Source organism: Macrotis lagotis, chromosome X (assembly GCF_037893015.1).
Source record: "Macrotis lagotis isolate mMagLag1 chromosome X, bilby.v1.9.chrom.fasta, whole genome shotgun sequence".
Taxonomy (NCBI): domain Eukaryota; kingdom Metazoa; phylum Chordata; class Mammalia; order Peramelemorphia; family Peramelidae; genus Macrotis; species Macrotis lagotis.
The window spans coordinates 403735736-403757066 of record NC_133666.1 but is presented as its reverse complement, the minus strand read 5'-3'; the positions used below and the strand labels follow the sequence as shown (position 1 = coordinate 403757066).

The following is a 21331-nucleotide window of genomic DNA, read 5'->3' as shown; positions in this document are numbered from 1 at the left end:
TGTAATTCTTATGATACATTCAAAAATGCTTCTGATAAATGTGACTCAAAATGAGTTCAACAGTGAATTCATATTTTAAAAGAATATGCACAAAAGATAGCAGGATGTGCACTTATCACATGTAAGTATAACAGATGAATACTCCTTGAAGTTGATGTAGAGAAGATTCTTACTTCAGTAGGCACAACATTAGATGACCTTTAAAGATCAAGTTTTATAATTTTATTATTTTCTTTAGTAGAACCTTCACTTCTCTCTTCCTCTAGTCTTTTGATATAGAAACAATTGGAAATTTTGTCTCCCAACTGTGGTCTTCCTCTAACTTCATGGCATAAAACATTAAACTGTAAAATAGATCTAGATCCACCTCACCACTTCTGTGGGCAAATATATGAGCTGTGTCCTGAAAATGTTCACCTTCTAATTCCAATTGAAAGCATAGTACGATGGAAATGATGTTAGAGCTGGATTTTTAGTTCCACTTAATCGTAAATGCTAAAGATGAGGTATAGTTACATTGAATCATTTTACTAATCAATTGTGCCACCTTCATTCATTCAAAATATATTTCCTGAGTAGCTATGGGCAACACATTACAGGGGAGAGAGATTGTCATTTCATAGAAGGTATTTTTTTGTATGCCTTCTCATCAAATAGACACTTTAAATAACTATAAATATATAAAGAATGATTTATTTTGAAAAAGAAATTGAAAGCATTAGAATAACACTAGTCCCCCAACCAAGTAGGTACCTAGAGTGAACTAACTTTTTCTATAAAATATATGTTGAGAGGTGATTTGATGGTGGAGTGGCTACCACATGACACACCCAATTTCACCTCTATGGTTACACAGTTTGCCAATTTGGCAGGAGGGATAATTGAAAAAACAAGATTGTTAGACCCAGTGGTCAGTAGAGGGAACTCAGTATTAGATGATCTAGAAAAGGAAAACTTCAGGTTGAATTAACAATAAATTGAAAGCAATGACAATGGAACAGAAAAGTCTACTGGGACAAATGGCTGGATCAGAACTTTCAAGGAGAATGTATATAGAACTTCATTAAAAAAAAAGGTAGATGTAAAGTGTCTTCCATGACCCTTATTTCCTCCATCTATGATTCTTCATCACTTTCATTTTCATTTCCTTAGCAACATATCAGCAACCTTACAATGGTTCAAGAAACTTTCTTTATCTTCTTCATAAAGATCCACTTATCATCCTGAGTCATATATTTACAGGGCCCTATTCTTTGCTAGTACTAAAGTGATAAAATAATTCAAGCTAATGTGTTAATAATGGCTTAATTGTCCTTATTCCCCGTTAGCATTTGCAATTTTATAGCATCCTTCAATGCCTTAATCAAAAGGGTTAGGTATTATGGGAATTTTAGGCATCATTGAGCAGAGGTAATGGGAGATATTTTTGAATAAAGGGGGTCATTGCTGACATCCTTCAGATCTTAATACAAAGATAGTTACCTAATTATCCTATGTATAAGATTCATCTTGTATCTATGGTTCAAAAGTGACAATGGAATCAAGAAATAAAATCACTGAAAAATCACAAATAATATATTTTTTCTAATCAGTGAGTTAATGATGAGTCATGAACTCGAGCAGAGTAGAAAAATCAGCTTAATACAGAAGGCAAAGAGGAATATAATATGCAAAAAAGAGATGATATTAGTTTTGATATAAGCTTTTCAGCTGGGTAAACCCTAATTAAAACAACACTAACTACCTTTTGCATATAGATAGTTGCTATGAAATAAAATGAGCTAAAGGCACTACAAGACAATGAAATCAGGGAAAAGCATTGACCCAGAATATATTAAACACAATGTCCTTGGCTTGCTTGTTCTCCAGTGAAATAAGGTCTTTTTTGGCTTGTGTATTTAACTACAGGTGTGTCCCATTAAAAAAAAACAGAAAGAAAAATGCACACATAAACACCATCTCCACAGCTAATGCTATATACCAAAATGAAAACTTAGGGAATGATTATTCACAATATGGAATGTTACTAACTTAACAAAAGCATTTATTTCAAAATTCCTTTAAATGTCTTTCTTATTCTATAACAAACATCATTTAATTTATAAAAATTATTTTAAAACAAATTTGTAAGTGATTTATACATGTAAAACAAAGATAACATTTCAATATACTTATTTGGACTAGAAAAAGTGGATAAAGAAGCATGGATAAAGTGGTCAAAGAAGATTCAACTTCCATTTCTATTACATTGAAATATACCTTTAAACATAACTTAAACTCCTGTTACACAAACAGAAATCAATTAAGTATTGAACAACTTTACAAAAATGACAATTTAGATTTTTTTAGTAAAAAGGAATTCAGATATCAAGATATAATTCAATAGTAACTTTAACAAATGAAATGATATACCATAGAATTTTTCCATAATTCTTTATTATTCTGGAAATAAAGAAGGAGAGTGCATATGAGAATGATTGAGGAAGAATTGCTTATATAAAAATACCACTCTATTGACAGTACTGGTAGTTTAAGAAATCTGTCAGTGATGATTTTTTTTGTTTTTTAGTTTTTTGCAAAGCAATGGGGTTAAGTGGCTTGCCCAAGGCCACACAGATAGGTAATTATTAAGTGTCTGAAGCTGTATTTGAACTCAGGTACTCCTGACTCCAGGGCTGGTGCTCTATGTCAGTGATGATCTTAATGAAACTGGCAATGCAGATTGACATAACTGAAGATAAATCTAAGTAATATTCTGAAAAATTTCTGTGCTGAAACCATGTGGGGAAGCTAATGAAAAAATAGAGGTTCAAGAATAAGGTCTTAAATACAGAATTCTTGATCTAACTAGCTATGTGTGTCCTTGGACAAATCATATGAAACTATGCTTATTTATTTATATCTCCTCTTATCTCATAGTGTTATTAATAAGGTGAAAAGCTATATAGTAGAGAAAACTATCTTTAAATCTTTAAAGTATTATTCAATTTAATTCAGTATAAAATATGAAGTGTTTATTCTGTACAAAACACTGGGGTAAAATGATGGCAGAAGATTAGATAAATCATTCCCTGCCCCTGGAGCTTACAGTCTAACAGAAAGATAAACATGTATATCTTTTTGGACCCAGTGAGGGACTCTCTTTAATAACTGAGAGCAGTAATTGCTCTGTAACTTATAATATAGAAGAGTTGCCTGGTAAGCAGTGTGGCAAGTGTATAGAAAGTTGGACCCTGGATGAGTTTGATCTGATTTTAAGTCCTGCCTCAGTCACATATATCCTTGGTCAAGTTACCTAATCTTTCAGTGATTTAGTCCCTTTAAAATCAAAACTGATAGTATAAGGCACATTAAGTCACATTAAAGTACATCATTAAGGTGAAAAATAAATTTTCTACATTAAGTCTGAAGAGAAAGCTCATGGAAGAGTTGGAATATAATTTGTGCTTTAAAAAAGAAAGGATGGTTAGCATTTAAATAGAAAAAGGGGAGGGAGGGAAAACATTCAAGCTTAGAGGACAGGACAGACAATGGCATAGATGACTGAGAAAACAAGCTTTGTTTATGCTTTAAGTCATAGAAAATAATTTGCCTAGAATGAATGAATACAAGAAAGGATGATTTAAAAATCGAGCTGGAAAAATAGGGAGGATGATCTTGAATGCCAGGCAATGAACTTTACTTTCTAGATACTAGGGAGCCATTAAAGATTTCTGGGTAGAGAAGCAAGTCATAATCATATTTACTGAAAGAGAAAAAAGATAACTCTAGTAGTAGACTAGATAGAGACTGATATGAAGTGGGATGAGTGGAATTGCAAAGGGCTATTGTACCAGTTCAGTAGGTGATTACAAAGGTGGTAGCAGTGAAAACAGTCTGAAGGAGATGGTTCCCAGAGAAAAAGAGGTAGAACCAATACTATTTGGTAACTGAATAGCTATGAGAAATAAAGAATAGAGAAAAGTAAAGATTTTGAATTTGGGAGAATGAAAACATATGATGGTACCACTGACTAAAATAGTGGTGTCCAGAGAGAAAAAACAAATTTAGAACTATATATATATATATATGTATATAAAGCTCAGTTTGGAATATGCAGAGTTTGAAGTTCTAATGGAATATAAATGGAGATTCAAATAACTGGAAATATGGGTCCAGAGTTCAAGAGAGGTCAGAAATAGATTGGAGAGTTATTTGAATAGTGAACCTGCCAAGGAAGATAGTCTTAGAAAGTTAAATTAAAAAAAAAAAGCAAAGGACAGGGAATGGGAAGCTAGCAAAGGCAAGATAAGAATAGTAAAAAAGCAAGTGTAGAACCAAGGGTATGTGTTATCTCTAAAAACAGAGTAGAGAGCATCTAGTAGTAGGAAGAAATTATCAACTGTGTCAAAGGCTTCCTATGATGAAAAATTGTCCTAATAATTTGAGGCATCTAAAAGACAATGGGTTGCCTCAGGAAGAATTAAACTGCCTATTACTGAGAATCTTAAAGCAGAGGCTGAATGACCACTTGCCAGGAATGCTCTATAAAGAAGATTCATATACAGGTTAGTTGATGACCTCAAAGGTAATTTTCAATTCTGAGCTTCTAAGAGATGAATGTAAGATGTGTGGGTTTGGGGAGGCCGTAGACTTAGAATCATAAAGAAGACCTTAGAGATTATCTAATTCATTCCTCTCCTTTGATAGATGTAGACAATACAGAGAAGTTAAAGTGACTTTCAATCAAGGTTATGGAGTTAGCAAATGACAAAGTCAGAATTAAAACCCAGTTTTCCTTATTTCTAGGTTCAGTGCACCTTCTTTTACCTTACTATTCTCAAGAAAATAAATAATGGAGACATGGAATTCTTTATCCTATGTAGTCAGATTGAAATACAATAATGCTCCACTTATGTCAAAATTGAATGAATCCAGATCTCAGCAGTTTGTTACAATCTCTCCACTGGCATAATTCAACACTGCCAAAACTTTTAATTCTGTGCAAACATTGTTTACATCTTTTGGCAAAGTCTCTACACAGAGATCTTGGGGCGGAGCCAAGACGGCAGGAGATCATGATGCCTCTCCTAAGGTGCCCTCTCCAAAATATTTCAAAAATCTTAAAATTATGACTTTAACTAAATTTTCAAGAGACAGAATCCACAGAAAGATCCAGTGAGGCAATTCTCCAGCCCAAGATAACCTGGAAAATTATGGAAAAATTCCACTCCATAGGGTTAGAGTGGTGGCCCTGCCAGAGTGAAGAAACTTCAATTTCCTGGAAACAGTTCCAGGGCACCTGGAAGCCACAGCAGCAGCATGAATTTTCTGACCAGCACTCCAGGGAGAACCAAGCACAATTTGGAAGATCAGTAGGGAGACCTCTGCCAGAAACAGCGCAAAGCCAAGGCCCTGAGCCTGGTTGCGGCAGCCCAGATCCAGGAAAAGGAAGCAGGCCCACTGAGGAGCCAGCAGGCAGGAGCCTCCAGGCAGCTGTGCCCTGAGTGCTCAGCTCACTGAAGGTAAGGAAGTGGAGGGAGACTTTTGAGGTCTGTCCTTTGTCCCTGGAACAGGACTCTGGGGCTCTGACTACATTCAGATCTTGATCATAGTCTAGGCCGCCCATAGAATAGGGACCTCTTAGCCCCATGGCAGAGGGGTCATTCACAGACCAGGAGAGCAGTCAGAGCCTCACACAATGAGGTCCTTGTGGGGGTGTCCCAATAAAACTCAAAAGCTCAGGAAGTACCCCAAAACCAGGCACAGCCTGAGGAAATGAATAAGCTGGAAAAAAAAGGAACCTGACCATTGACAAATACTTTGTCTATGATCCCAAGGATGATCAAAATACTCAATCTGAAGCTAAGGAAGTACAAGCTTCTGCATCTAAAGGTTCCAAGAAAAATGGAAGTTGGCCTCAGGCTATGACAGAGCTCAAAAAAGATTTTGAAAGTCAAGAAAGGGGGATAGAAAAATTGGGAAAAGAAATGAGAGATATGCAGGAAAAACATGAAAAAGAAGTCAGCAGCTTAGTCAAGGAGATACAAAAAAAATGCTGAAGAAAATAATATCTTAAAAACCAGTTTAGGTCAAATGGATAAAACAGTTCAAAAAGTTATTGAGGAGAAGAATGCTTTAAAAAGCAGAACTGGTCAGATGGAAAAGGAGAAAAGAAAGTTCTCTGAGGAAAACAAATCCTTCAGATGGAGAATGGAACTAAAGGAAGCTGATGACTTTATGAGAAATCAAGACACAATACATCAAAACCAAAAGAATGAAAAATTAGAAGAAAATGTGAAACATCTCATTGAAAAAAAAACTGATCTGGAAAACAGATTCAGGAAAAATAATTTTAAAATTATTGAGATACCTGAAAGTCATGATCAGGAAAAGAGCCTTGACCTCATTTTTAAAGAAATGCTACAGGAAAATTGCCCTGATATCCTAGAAACAGAGGGTAAAGTAGAAATTGAGAGAATCCACTGATCTCCTCCAGAAAGAGATAAAAATAACAACTCCCAGAAATATTATAGCTAAGTTCCAGAACTCCCAAGACAAAGAGAAAATATTACAAGCAGCCAGAAGGACACAATTCAAATACTGTGGAGCTGCAGTCAGGACCACACAGGACTTAGCAGAAACTATGTTAAGGGCTTGTAGGGCTTGGAATATAATATTCCAGAAGGCAAAAGAGTTTGGAATGCATCCGAGAATCAACTACCCACCAAAACTGAATGTCCTCTTTCAAGGGAAAAAATGGACTTTTAGTGAAATGGGAATTTCAAATGTTCCTGTTGAAACGACCAGAGCTGAACAGAAAGTTTGACCTTCAAATACAGGACTCAGGTGAAGCATAGAGAATGGAGGAGAAGGGTCCATTATGAGGGACTTAATGATGATGAACTTCATGTATTCCTGCATAGAAAAATGATACTTATAATACTCATATGAACCTTCTCATATAATAGAGCAGATGGAAGGAGCTTTTATAGAGAGCTGAATTTGAAGATATAATACATTGTAAAAATGGAGTCAATGGCTAAAAGGGAAATATACTGGGAGTAAGAGAAAAGAGAGGTGGAACAGGCTAAGACATTTCATATACAAGATTTTTTTTTGTAATAAGCCTTTGCAATGATATGGAAGGGGGGAAGGTGAGGGGGGAATGAGGGAACCTTCAATCTCATCAGAAATGACTCAGAGAGGAAATATCATACATACTCAATAGGGTATAGACATCTAGAGTAAAAAGGAGAGAAGGGGGACAGGGGGAAGGGGGGGATGTGGGTGATAGAGGAGAGGGTAGACCATAGAAGAGAATAGTCAGATAGAACACATTTTCTTTTTTACTTTTTGCAAGGTGCTGAAATTGGGTAGCCTGTCTGGGACCACGGGGCCAGGTGGTTGATGGGTCTTTGGGATGGTATGTGGGCTTGAGGCCTCTTGGCCCCAGGGCCGGTGCTCTGTCCACTGTGCCACTCAGCTACCCTACAGCATATTTAAGAAGAGGGACAGAGTGAAAGGAGAGAGAAAATATAATATATGGTAGTGGGGAGGAATGGATTGAGGGAATTACAATCAGCAACAGCAACTGTGGAAAAATATGGAAGTAACTTCTGTGATGGACTTATGATAAAGAATGTGATCTACCTAAGACAGAGCTGATGGTATTAGAACAGAGATTGAAACACATTTTTTTTTCTCTTTCTTTTACTTTATTTCTCATGAGTTTCTATATTTTTGTGGGGGAGCAGGTATTATGTTTACTCTTAAAAAAGAATATTTTAGTAATGTATAAATAATGTCAGATTAAACAAAAAATAAATGAAAGAAACCAGGAGGGATGGGAATTCAGGGAAGCCTGGAGGGATTTGCATGAACTGATGCTGAGTGAGATGAGCAGAACCAGAAAAACACTGTACACCCTAACAGCAACTGGGGGGGGGGGCGGTGAACATCATCCTTGATGGACTTGTTCATTCCATCAATGCAACAATCAGGGACAATTTTGGGCTATCTGTGATGGGGAATACCATCTGTATCCAGAGAAAGAATTGTGGAGTTTGAAGAAAGACCAAAGACAATTACCTTCAATTTAGGAAAAAAATCCTGTTATCTTATTATGTAATTTTTCTATCTCCTTTATTTTTCTTCCTTAAGGATATGATTTCTCTCTCATCACATTCAACTTAGATCAATGTATACCATGGAAACAATGTAAAGACTAACAGATTGCCTTCTGTGGGGGGTGGGGGAGGGAAGCCAGAATAGGGGTAAATTTGTAAAACTCAAAATGAATAAAATTTTTTCATTAATAAAAAAATCTCTACAGAGCATCCACTCAAGTTAGACTGCTTTCTTAAATTATTTCCATATTTTGTGGATACTAGTATAGCACTGAAATGGTTAATTCCTTCTTCCTCATAACTGAAGCACCTCTTTTTCTAACCATGCATATCCTGGATAATGTCATGTCACTTATCACATGCAAATCATTACAGCTAATAAGATGATGTAGCCTACTTATACCCATACTGAATTTACCATCAACTTTTGGATTACTTTTACTTTTATTTTTATACAATAAGAATTTTGGTTACCAGAATTCACAACTAAACTGGAGATTGCTGATGTCATTTGGAATCAATGGGAAAATATTGGTGTTAAAATGATATTTGTTGTGCATGCAACAATAAGTAACTTCTAGTCAGTGAAAGTATGGCATTATTCCCTAAATATGATTTAATATAATCTCCTCCTCTTTCAGATTCCCAATGAATGTGCAAATGCAGAGTTAACATGCAAGACATACTCTAATTCAAATGGTAGCTTTACTGTACAACTTAATCCAAGATATATATATATATATATATATATATATATATATGTGTGTGTGTGTGTGTGTGTGTGTGTGTGTGTGTGTGTGTGTGTGTGTATATATATATATATATATATATATATATATATATATATATATATATATTTCATTTTGGTTTTCCATCTTTTTCAAATACTTTTGAATTCTATTGAAGGAGTTTTTTAATATTCCAGGGCTCAAAAAATCAATTATAATATACCCATTTGAAGAATATTACTTTTACTTAACAGAGAATTCTTGTTCTATTCAGAATATTCACAGGATATCCTCCATGATTTAGGAGAATGGGTATCCCCACTTTATGCCTCATTTTATAAAGATACTCAGGAGAGCACTAAATGAAACTTTTCCATGGGCACTATTCCCTCTATCAGCTTCAAGGATAGGAAATACTATAGAAGCAAGCTAATTTTATATAAATATTTTATTGAGTCAAGGTAGCTCTGATTAGTAATTATGAGGGAAAATTTGTTGTACAAATTATCTTAAATCCAACTTTCTTTATGAAAACAGGACTTTGTGTTTTGTAAATTGCTTCACAATTTCCTTTTTCCTCAACCCTCCACAAATTTTCATTCATATTTAGTCCTGTATATCCCTCCTTTTTATAATATCACAAGCATAGCTTTACACGCTGTATCTAGGTTCTTCTAAGAAATTCCTCCATTGTTCTAGTAATGATCAAGAGGTAATTGGGTATTAATGACTCAGTTATACTCAGGTTATTAGATCTAATCTATGCAGTCTGTTGGTAGCCTTTTTCTCTTGGTGGTATTTTCTGAGGTGTACCTGTGAATGCTGTTATGCTGAATTTTCAAAGTCTGTTCCACCTGCATTTACATTCTCCTTCTTTTCTTGAGATACAATGCTTATGAAAGATTAAATTTATGCATTTTCAAAGATAAATCTGAAACTATTAAGTTTACTCAAGCATCATTCAAGGACTTCTTTCTAGCTTTGCAACCAGCTTTAAAATTTTTATATTTAATAATTTAATAATAATTATATATAAACAATAAATTTAATTTTAACACTAATAATAGTTAGCATTAAGAGCTTTTCACTACAGAAATACTTCTATATAATTTTGTTGTTGAAACCCTGGCAGATTATGATTATAATACATATTTTATATAGATAGTAGGCTATTATAATAATAAAGGCCAGGATATCTTGTTTGTGTGTGTATATGTGTATAGTGAGCATAAATAATAGTAGTAAAGACATACTGAAAATTTATGCCATAGTGTATTATCTGCTCACCCCCCCCCCCCAAATCCCGCTGATATTATTCGTCCTTTGTTCTCAAAGATGACCAGTGACATCCAGGAAGGAGATATCTTGACTTGCAAGTGAAATGTATTTAAGTGAGGCAGATCTGTGCAAAGTCATCAGTCTCACTCTTTCTTCTATGATCATCAGGGTCCAATGGCCAGACATAGGTCAGGATGACTGGTGAATGTAATACAGACCATAGGTTTTTGAAGCTAAGATCTCTCCTAGGTCTTAGTTTGTCTGAAGCAACACTTATTCACCATTTAAAGGTTAAATAAAAATTAAGGCAAATGATGGCCTATTACTGTTGATGGCAATACCAACTCCTAGTTCTCAGGCTCACAACCTAGGAGTTATCCTGGATGCCTCACTATCTCTTACCCCCCAAATCTAAGTTATTACCAAGACCTGTTGATTTCACCTTTGGCCCCTTTTCTCCTCTGACACTGCCATTGCTCTTGGGTCTGCATATCCAGATTATGGCAGTAGCTAGATGGTCTCTCCCTACCTCTAATCCACCCATTTTTCTAAATCAGAAGTCCAACCATGTCACCACCTTCTCCTTCTACTCAATAAACTCCAGTGGTTTCTTATTACCTTTAAAAGCAAACCTTTCCATCTTCCTCCATTGTCATTCCTTGCCACATACTCTTCAATCCAGTGACATGGCTTCTTTACTCTTCTACAAACAAGACACTTCATTTCTCTATCTGTCTCAAGTCTTTGTCATACCTGGAAACTCACCTTCATTGTTTCTGATGATTGGCTTCCATAGTTTCCTTTAAATCTCAACTGAAGTCCCTTCTACCATAAGCTTTTCCATTCTAATTCTGAACCTACCACTTCTCATTTGGACCACTGGAATTCTTTGAACAGGTCTTCCTGCTTCCAGTTTCTCTCCTTTTCAATTAATCAATCCCTCACCCAGTTGTTATAATAATCTTTCTCAGGCAGAGGTGTGAACACTTCATTCCTTAGCTAAAAAAACCTTCAGAAGTTTTTTGTTGCCTCTAGGGTAAAATGCACATTCCTCAGCCTGGCATCTAAGGCTCTCCACAACCTTTTCACACATTTTATTGACTTGCCTTGATGAACTTTACATTCCAGCAATGTTGGACAATGAGTCGTTCACCAAGCTTGACTGGCCTCCTAGAGGTGCATTTGTGTAAGTTCTTGGTCAGATTTGTAAACTCTTGGTCAGAATTAGAAAGCACTCTCTCTTCACTCCTCTCTGGCTCTCAGAATCCTTACCTTCTTTCCAGTGTCATCCATTCAGATGCCATTTCTATCCAGAAACATTCCTTACACCTCCCAAGCATTAGTGATCTCACCCTTCTCAAATTACTTTGTATTTGTTTATCTGTGTATATGTTATGTTATGTTATGTTATGTTATGTTATGTTATGTTATGTTATGTTATGTTACCTCAACCAACAGAATGTCAGTTCACTGAGGGTAAGGATAGCTCTTTTTTTTTTTGTCTGGTCTTTTCATCTCCAGCACTTAATATAATGGCATACACACACACACACACACACACACACACACACACACATATATAATATATATACAAGTCAATAAATATGTAAGGGTGGAAGGGGTCCAATGATTAAGCATCCCTCTTAAATGGGACAGCTAGATGGTGCAGTAGGTAGGGCGCCAGCCCTGAAGTCAGGAGGACCTGAGTTCAAATCTGATATCAGACACTTATCAACTGTGTGACCTTGGCCAAGTCACTTAACCCTGATTGTCTGCATCCAGGATTATCTCTAGTCATCCTGATTCAGATCTAGTCACTAGACCCAGAGGGCTCCTGAGGAGAAAATGAGGCTGGTGACTTAGCATAGCACCCCCTCACTTAAATGCAATTCTTGTTCTTGTTCTTGGTCTTCTTGGAGAATGAAGGACAACCCCATCATCCCACTTACAAGTAATGCCCTGGCTTAGGGAGAACCTTCTTTTTTTTAATTAAAGATTTTATTAGAGTTTTACAATTTTTACCCATCTTACTCCCCCCATCGAAAGCAATTTGTCCGTCTTTACTTTGTTTCCATGTTGTACATTGATACAAATTGAATGTGATGAGAGAGAAATGTCCTTAAGGAAGAAACAAAAAGTATAAGAGGTAACAAGATCAGACAATAATTTTTTTTTCCAAATTAAAGGGAATAGTCTTTGAACTTTGTTCAAACTCCACGGTTCTTTCTCTGGATACAGATGGTATTCTCCATTGCAGACAGCCCCAAATTGTCCCTGAATGTTGCACTGATGGAATGAGCAAGTCCATCAAGATTGATCATTGCCCCATGTTGCTATTAGGGTGTACAGTGTTTTTCTGGTTCTGCTCATCTCACTCAGCATCAGTTCATGCAAATCCCTCCAGGCTTCCCTGAATTCCCATCCCTCCTGGTTTCTAATAGAACAATAGTGTTCCATGACATACATATACCACAGTTTGCTAAACCATTCCCCAATTGAAGGACATTTACTTGATTTCCAATTCTTTGCCACCACAAACAGGGCTGCTATGAATATTTTTGTACAAGTGATGTTTTTACCCTTTTTCATCATCTCTTCAGGGTGTAGCCCAGTAGTGGTATTGCTGGATCAAAGTATATGCTCATTTTTCTTGCCCTTTGGCCATAGGGGAGAACACTTCTTGATTGAATCAATAAGAATCAGCTATGAACTAGGTCTGGATAATTCCTTGATGCAACCAAAGACATTTCAAATTGGTGGGACAGGAAGGTTCTTTAGACCAGCTGAGGGGCTTCATTCCCAAGGCTATTTGAGGACATGGCAGCAGAGGAGAGAGAATTCCAACTAAACCAATAAAGAAATTCACTGTAGGGAAAGAACAAGGCATCAGTCTCACTTTTGGTCTCCTCTTCCCCCCCCCCCCCCCCCGCCCCTTCTTGGTCAGAGGAACAGGGGATTTTGAAGAATCTAAAGGACTTCAAATTTTGTCTTAGAGTCTCTAGGTTCTATAATTGTGGGAATATTTTGAGGGCTCTAGCTAAAGGACTACAAGACCTGAGTAATCTCTTTGCCAAATATGCTTTCTAAACTAGAGTCTACTTCCCCCTAGATCCTATATGTATTTGTGGGACAGGGAGTCAGAAATTTTGGGAAAATGTTTTGAAGCAATAGTTAATTAAGTCTCAAGGACTGACATCAATGAGTTCATTCCTTTGTTAACATTGTTATCCTTCACTACCCTATATTACTTGTCCACATCAATTTCTAGTTAACACATGTCCTTGACAATGTATGTATATTTTTTATTCATTTTATATATATGTATATATGTATACACACACACACACACACACACACACACACACACACACACACACACACATATATATATATATATATATATTGGTGACAGGCTGTATCCTAACTTACACTTACCATATCGCTTTCCATTGATTTTCAGGTTATTTTTTTTGGAAATTGTATTGCTTCATAATTCACAATCAAATAGCATCCCTGTGAGAATACTGCTCTTGAAAAGATTGTCCTTAATATCAATCATTCAATGAATCAAAAAGAGTTTTATTAAGTATTATGTTCCTGGCATTTTACTCAGAACTAGGGACATAGAGAAAAAATTAAAAATAGTAAATTGGTATATATAGAATAGTTGGAAAGTAACCTTAGAGAAGAAGGCACAAGAGAGAAGGGAGAGGAATGGGATCACTTTTGTCACTCTGTAATGTTCCAAAAGCAATCCACCCTGTTTTTCTTCTTTCTATTTAATTCTAGGTCTAGTAAACTATCCATCTGGGTCAATCCAAGATATTTCTACTGAAACGAGCAACTTAGTGATCAATTCAACTCTGAGTCATTATCAAAGCAATATACATTCTTCTTCCACTTGATTTTTCCCTATTAATTGCTGGAAAAGTTCTTTGTGGTTGTACTATAGTCTAGAGCTTGATAAAATCAGTACATTGTTAGTTGAAAACCAGAAACTCTTATGTTTATGAAGAATCTCTTTCCCATTTGGACTTTGGGCAGACATTCCACAAAATAACAGTAAAGAGACCTGTGGTAACTATAGGTCTTTCCATTTTATATGACAAATAACATTAATAAACAAATGATCATTAATCAAAGATACCTCTGTTGCTACCTTAAGGAATTTTATATGACTTTAACACATAAATGGAGGATACCTCATTGGAGAAGAATCTCTTAGGTATTTTTTTCTTCTGACTCAATTGGATTTTAAAAAAGTAAATATTTTATTAGCAACTTAACATTAAACATTAATACAACTATATTTGTCTGATAACTATTCACATTTGAGTTAATTCAATTCAATAACAAATGATCATAGTAGTTTTTCAGTTTCTACTTCAAAAACTTAAAAAAAATCCAACAGATTTAATGAGACCTCAAATTCTAAATACCTCAGTATTAACTGTAACTGTTAAGGTATTGGTTGCTTTGGATAGCTATCTGTGGAAACCTTTTTCCTTCTCATATTTTCACCAGTGATAACTTTAATATGTATATAATCTGTTAAAAAGATTTTAGAGATCAAACAGCAGGCATGTGATGCTAGCTAATGCTTATTTTGAGGGAATAATATGTTTGTTCATGATTTTTTAAAACTGTTTTGGAATCTTTCCTCTTTGGGATATCTTGAAAATTAATCTCTGCATGCATTTGGAGTCCTGTCCCCTCCAGCAAGGATTTCTCTCATATGTCAGTCAGATCCACCCCCTCTTCCATCTTCCTAAATGACATTTCCACTTCTCTGTATAATATATCAAATAGTAAGGTGCTAAAGTCCAAATGTGTCATTTTCACTGTCACTGGTGACAAATAATAAATCACTAAGGAATAATAAAGCATAAAGAATAAATCACTATATAAATGTTGGTAAATTTATTTCTTTGCATCTATTTCTTGTTCTACATCTGTTTAAATGCTCTTGAGATTATCTGATTTAGCTGGACCTCACATCAAGTTTTTATGTAGTCTCACACACATCTCACTACCCAGTTTTTTTTATTTTTTATTTTATTTATTTTTTAATTTGAGGCAATGGGGTTAAGTGCCTTGCCCAAGGTCAAACAGCTAAGCAATTATTAAGTGTCTAAGGCTGGATTTGAACTCAGGTACTCCTGACTCCAGGACTGGTGCTCTATCCAATGTGCCACCTAGCTGCCTCCCTCCCTGTTTTTTTTAAACTGTTTTGCGAGGAAATTCTGTACATGATCATATTTGCTCTTCCTCCTTAATTCTTTTCAAATGAATTTATTCTCTTTACTAATGTTGACCTCTGTCACTTGGTCTAGCAAGGAGCTTTATGATTTTTGGAGGAAGTAGTTTCTGGAAGCTTTTGGTTTCTTTGTTGTGGTGACTATTTTGAATTGGTTAAACATCTCTAAGAAATTTTTATATTTATAATCGTAAAGTCTATACTTTAATCCAATCCCCACTTTTCATAGTCAATAGTTTATTTAAATGTCAGGATGTACTACATTAATTGAATGTGTCATCTTCTTAACTTAATCTTTTTTTTTTATAATTTGGTATTCATTTTGACTTTTTCCTCTAACCAGTTAATGATATGACTATGCATAGCCTGATTCTAGAAGATTCTGAATTGACTCTTTTATAGCTAATCTAATATTTCCTAGAAGTTAAGATATAACAATATATAATTGGGTTCTTGTTTGGCAATGGTCAGAGACTTTTGACCCCTTTCTTTAAGAAAATGTTTATGATATATTGGTGTGAAGTTTCTGAGTTATCTAATAAACCTTTGGCCTTTTTCATTTTTAAAAATTCTGAATCATTTTTTAACTTTTTTTCACTATCCTAATCTATGCCATTCTTGTGTCACTAAGTATCAAGGTTTTTATTTGCCTTAGTTTGTAGGATCTTAGTTTGTCCAATTATTTTTACTTTAAAATAGATACATTTAAATTCTTTGAAATAGATACCCTTAAGGCACAGAAAGTGATTTTAAATCATTCAACAAGGCTTAAGATACTATTATACCAAAAAATAGTAAAGAATGAATATTAAACAAATTCATATTATTTTAGAAAGTACATCTATTTTTCAATCAATAAAAAGCTCATATTCATAAGGAAGAACAAATAGGATGAATTTTTTAAATTCTGCAATTATAGGTCTCATAACATTTTATTTTGGTGATTTAATTGCTTTAATTAAAATTTATTTTCTCAACTAAAGTCATTAGTGGCACTAAGTCAATGAAAATGTATTTCAATTTTCAGAAAGATATTAAATTTCTTTGAAGGGACTCAGGTTGAAGAACACATTTTCATATGCTGAAGCCTATAATCAATGTGCAAGATTATTATTCAAAATGGAAATATGAATATAACTATTTTAGGAATTTGTCAATTGCTTTTCCCTTCAATATATTTGATATTAAAAAAACTATAACATGTCTTAATTAAAGTTTTGAAAAAAGTTGAGGAAAATTAGTGACTAATCCATGAAAATAAGTTTGAAATAAATCTATACTATTCTAATGTATATACTTCAAAGATCTATTTAATATATTACATCTTGTTATAGACAATGCTCATTTATATCTGAGAAACTTTCACAGATTCAAACAAATCTTATTTTAAAGTCCTTTCCACCTAGCAAATATATAGTATAGGGATCAAAACAGAAATTTTGAATATTAAATATGAGCTGAGTAATTTAGTTTATAAGTGGGATAGATTGAAATAATATGAATGAAAAAATAAGTTATTTGAATTTTATAATTTTTATAAAAATTCTAGATATATATGTATATATATATATATATAACTTTTAGATCTTTGATAAGACAGAATTTACATTTCCTATAATCCTTAATAAACTGAACCATCAAGGATGTTTACATTATACAACTGCTATCAAAGATTATTAAAGTTTGAACAAATGCAAAATAACAAAGTGGGCAAAGTGGTGAAATAAAAATTTTTTGCTCATATAGAAAATGGTACTTGATATCACTGAATGATAACATTTACATTTCTTTTTTCATTTGGAAAAGCAATTGAATGTGTTAACATACAACTGAGGTTGTTAGTCACTGGCTTCCAACAGGATTTCTTCACAGTTACTTATTAAACCTGTCACTTGCTGACAACTCTGGCAAGATTTGAATTGATGAGTACACTGTCCCTGACAACTGGAGGGGGCAACCTCATGTATTTTTTTTTTTTAGGTTTTTGCAAGGCAAATGGAGTTAAGTGGCTTGCCCAAGGCCACACAGCTAAGTGTCTGAGACCAGATTTGAACCCAGGTACTCCTGACTCTAGGGCCAGTGCTTTATCCACTGCACCACCTAGCCACCCCAACCTCATGTATTTCAAATCCACTACTGAGAATAGAGTGGTAGTGGTGGGCTTGAAATGAACAAACTCACATTTTGTGGCTGTCAAAGGTATTAGTTCCAAGTAAGCAACCAACTGAGAGGAGCAGAGAAGAAGGGAATCCCGTGCCTTTCCTCCATTCTTAGCTTGTACCTCTGATGACAAGTTTTTCTGTCCCTGTACAGAAGAATTGCTATCTACTACCACAGTCATACTAATAATTACATTAGCTTAAACTGAAATGTCTAAAATCCATATTCTTGTGGCAAAAAACTTAATTTTCTGGAAAGCAGAAATTAATCATGGAAGTTAACAAATGTATTTCAAAAGTCTTAGAATGGCAAAGAGACACTCATGTTCCCTAAGTATGCCCTTTGAAAATTTAATAAGGCTCTGTCATTACTCTTTAAAAAGGGAGTTAGTTAACAGAAACTCAGTTTTTCCAACTCCAAATTCAGTGTTCTTTGATACCAATTATATGAAGTAATTTTATTATTTTTTGAATTAATAGGGACCATTCTTACAAATATTTCACTCTCTGCCTTCCTTATATTTATTTGTGTTGAAGTTTTAGTTCTCCTAGAATCACAGAATTATAGATCAGGGGCCATATTGAATTCATTATTGTGTCCTCCAAATCTCCTAATGTGTGTCTTGCACGTAGTGAGCACTCAAATTGGGAATTACAAATGTTAGACAAAGAAAATAGCTGGACGTTCATTTCCTGATTGTGAAGGGAATTTCTTCAACTAAAACATTTATATATTTTTACCTAGACTAAAAAAAAAAATAGCATTTTTTTTTCATGGCACATGAAAATCACATTGCTTCTTGATCAAAGAGTAATAAATAGCAGGACAAGAAACTGCAAGGAACTAAAAGAGTATATTTGTTTTATTTTGAACAGCACTGGACTTCAGAAATTTGAAAAATAAGTATATTGCCTATAAAAATGACTGAATAACTAACTGAACAAGGGATATAGTCATTGCCTATGAGTTTTTTTTTTTTACCATGGGTAAATGATATTTAAAGGTGGGAAAGTATTACTTGTGGAAGCATCATAATGAATTTTCACTGCATGTGACAAGTGAGTCTTGGGAATGACTAAAGATTGGGAATGACTCACTAAATTCCCTCCTCCTCAAAACAACTCCACAGTGCGGAACTTGTTTTCCTTGAGGTCTTGTGCAGTAGGTGGGCCTTTCTCTAAGCAAGATCTCCCTACTGTGTGGTCAGTAAGTGTATGTAGTCTTTTGAGACTTGTACCACACAGGTGGTTTTCTTCAGGGTTTAATTTGTACATGGATAAGTCCTGGGTAGCTGATGTGGCTAGGGGTTATAACCTTTTTTTTTAAAAAAATGGGTCACCTCAGGAAAAAATAACAAAAGTGACTTCAGTACACCACCACCATTAAAAAAGTTCTGACTTACACAGCTAGATTAAACTAGCTTATTAAACTTCGGTTTTTCCTTTCAAATAAAAATTCTTTTTAACCAAAGTTATCTATGTTGTATTTAAAATTTTTTTTCTTGAACCTTGTTGAAATCAATAATTATTACCCAATGATTTAGCAAGTCTATTGTTTTGGTGTTAATATAAGTTTTGACATTTATAATTGAATAGATAATTTGTTAACAAACTCTGTCCATTCAACAATTATTAAATGTTTCATTTTTTTATACAACATGAAGAAATTAGGACCACCTGAGATGTATTTAAGGTGAGAATTCAAGCATAGTATTTTGCCAACTACAACACCCTAAGCTTGTTGTTTTCACTGGAAAAAAAATGTGAAGTGGAACTTTTATATCTATTTGAAATTTCCTTGTGTTAGAACCAAAGATGACATTAAATATACATTTTTCATCTTACACAATAAAAGAAAATATGTCCTCCAAATGATTTTCTTTGGATATTTAAAAGAATGAAAATAATCTTAATAGTTGAAAGGCTTAGCAATACATTATGATATCAGTGGAAAAATGTGATTGAGTAATTTCTATTTTCAGTTTTAAGAGGATACAAATATAAGTACTAAAAAGTATTATTTTCAGTGTGTTAATAATAAGAGCATGAAGAGCAGATAAATTTAAAATAAAACCAAAGACGTAAATTTCCAAGATACAGAATTTGAAGAACTTGGGGGGAGGGGGTGTGTGAGAGAGACACTTGTCCCATATCCAGACAATACCTACTAATAATTTCCTTTACCCTTTTTAGTTTGTTTATAATTTGAGACTGACTTCTGGCAAAAATGATAAACAATTATTTGTCTACCATTATGCTTTTGTCATCTATATCTAGAAAGGGAAGTAGTTCAAGTAGTTACTGAGCTTTGGAATTTTACATTTCAGTAATGTAAATTAACTTAAAATTTAGATAAAACTGCCCTTTCTGTTATTTCTTATCTGCTTAAATTTCAGTACTTGAACAATTGAAAGAATGATTATATGAAGTATTTTATAAAGAGAATTCCAACATACATTATAAAAGGAAATAATACAATGTTGCTCAGGTGAGAAAATGCTCCCTTAAGAAGCTAGTGGGGCGGCTAGGTGGCCCAATGGATAAAGCATCGGCTCTGGAGTCAGGAGTACCTGGGTTCAAATCTGGTCTCAGACACTTAATAATTACCTAGCTGTGTGGCCTTGGGCAAGCCACTTAACCCCATTTGCCTTGAAAAAAACCTAAAAAAAAAGAAGCTAGTACAATTGAAAAAATACAAGTATAATATCATTGAAACAATTATGAAAAATACAATTAAGGCCAGGTATATCATGGAGGTGTGATTAACATGCAGAACTTGGAGATTAACTGTGTAAAGTATTTGAAGGTTTTATCTATATATACCTAACAAAGTTCCTATGTGGTGAGAATTTGAAGTATTTTTTATTTTAATTACTTTGCCTGGGTTTTGTCTTATTTTAAGCCTTCAGGATTTTCTTTTATTTGTTGCAGTTTCAAAATATTTAAATACTTCCAACAAAGGAGCATTTTCATTGGTAAAAGGGAGAGTTCAGAAATGCATTTTAATCTTACCTTAAGACTTAATTGTTTTTCGGATGGCCTTTGTGCAGGTAAGTCTTAATAAGAAACACACTCCAACTACTTTGCAGTGTATTCTTAGATAGCGGTCTGGGGTCTTTAAGACTGAGCCTCTTATCCAGGAACAGCCTCTTATCCAAGAATGAGAGAAGATGAAGTTGAAACATGGGTCTGAATAAAGCCAGTTATTTATCTACTATGTCATTTTGCCTTTCAAGGTCTAATTTTTAGTCAGTAGTCAGTAAGCAAAATAATATTGGATCCCTATAATCACAAAACTGGCAGAAACAATGGGTCAGGGTTCTTAAATATTTTGGCTTTTTAAAAAATTTTATTCATTTAAGGCAATTGGAATAAGTGACTTGCTGCCAAAGGTCACACAGCTAGGCAATTATTAAGTGTCTGAGGCCAGATTTGGATTCAGGTCCTCCTGACCTCAGGGCTGGTGCTCTATCCACTGTTTTGGGGGTTTTTGATGCTGAGACCCCAGGCTGATGGAGGCCAATGATCCCTCCTCTGAATAATTTTTTAAAAAATATTGTCAACTGGGATTGCTAGGTGGCACAGTGGATAGGGCACTGACCTGAAGTCATAAGGGCCTGAGTTCAAATCCAGCTTCAGACACTTAATAATTACCTAGCTGTGTGACCTTGGGCAAATCACTTAACCCCAATGCACTGTCAAAAAGATTTGTCAACTATGATGGACTTAGCTCCTCTCAGCAGTTCAGTGATCAAGGACAATTCTAAAAGACTTGTGATGGAAAATGACATCCACATTCAG

The 21331-nt window shown here is 34.5% G+C and overlaps 1 protein-coding gene across 13 annotated transcripts in view; it reads right to left on the bottom strand.

Annotated features, from left to right (window-relative positions):
- The window catches only part of STAU2 (staufen double-stranded RNA binding protein 2), a 492544-nt gene that overhangs the window by 81038 nt on the left and 390175 nt on the right, over positions 1–21331 (bottom strand). Inside the window, exon 13 of one of the 13 annotated variants that reach the window (XM_074203673.1) lies at positions 10149–12979. The exons of the other annotated variants lie outside the window; for them this stretch is intronic. Within the exon in view, the coding sequence (XP_074059774.1) occupies positions 12977–12979 (3 nt within the window). The 3' untranslated portion in view covers positions 10149–12976. Of the gene's footprint in view, positions 1–10148; positions 12980–21331 lie in introns of those variants that run through there. 13 annotated transcript variants of the gene reach the window in all.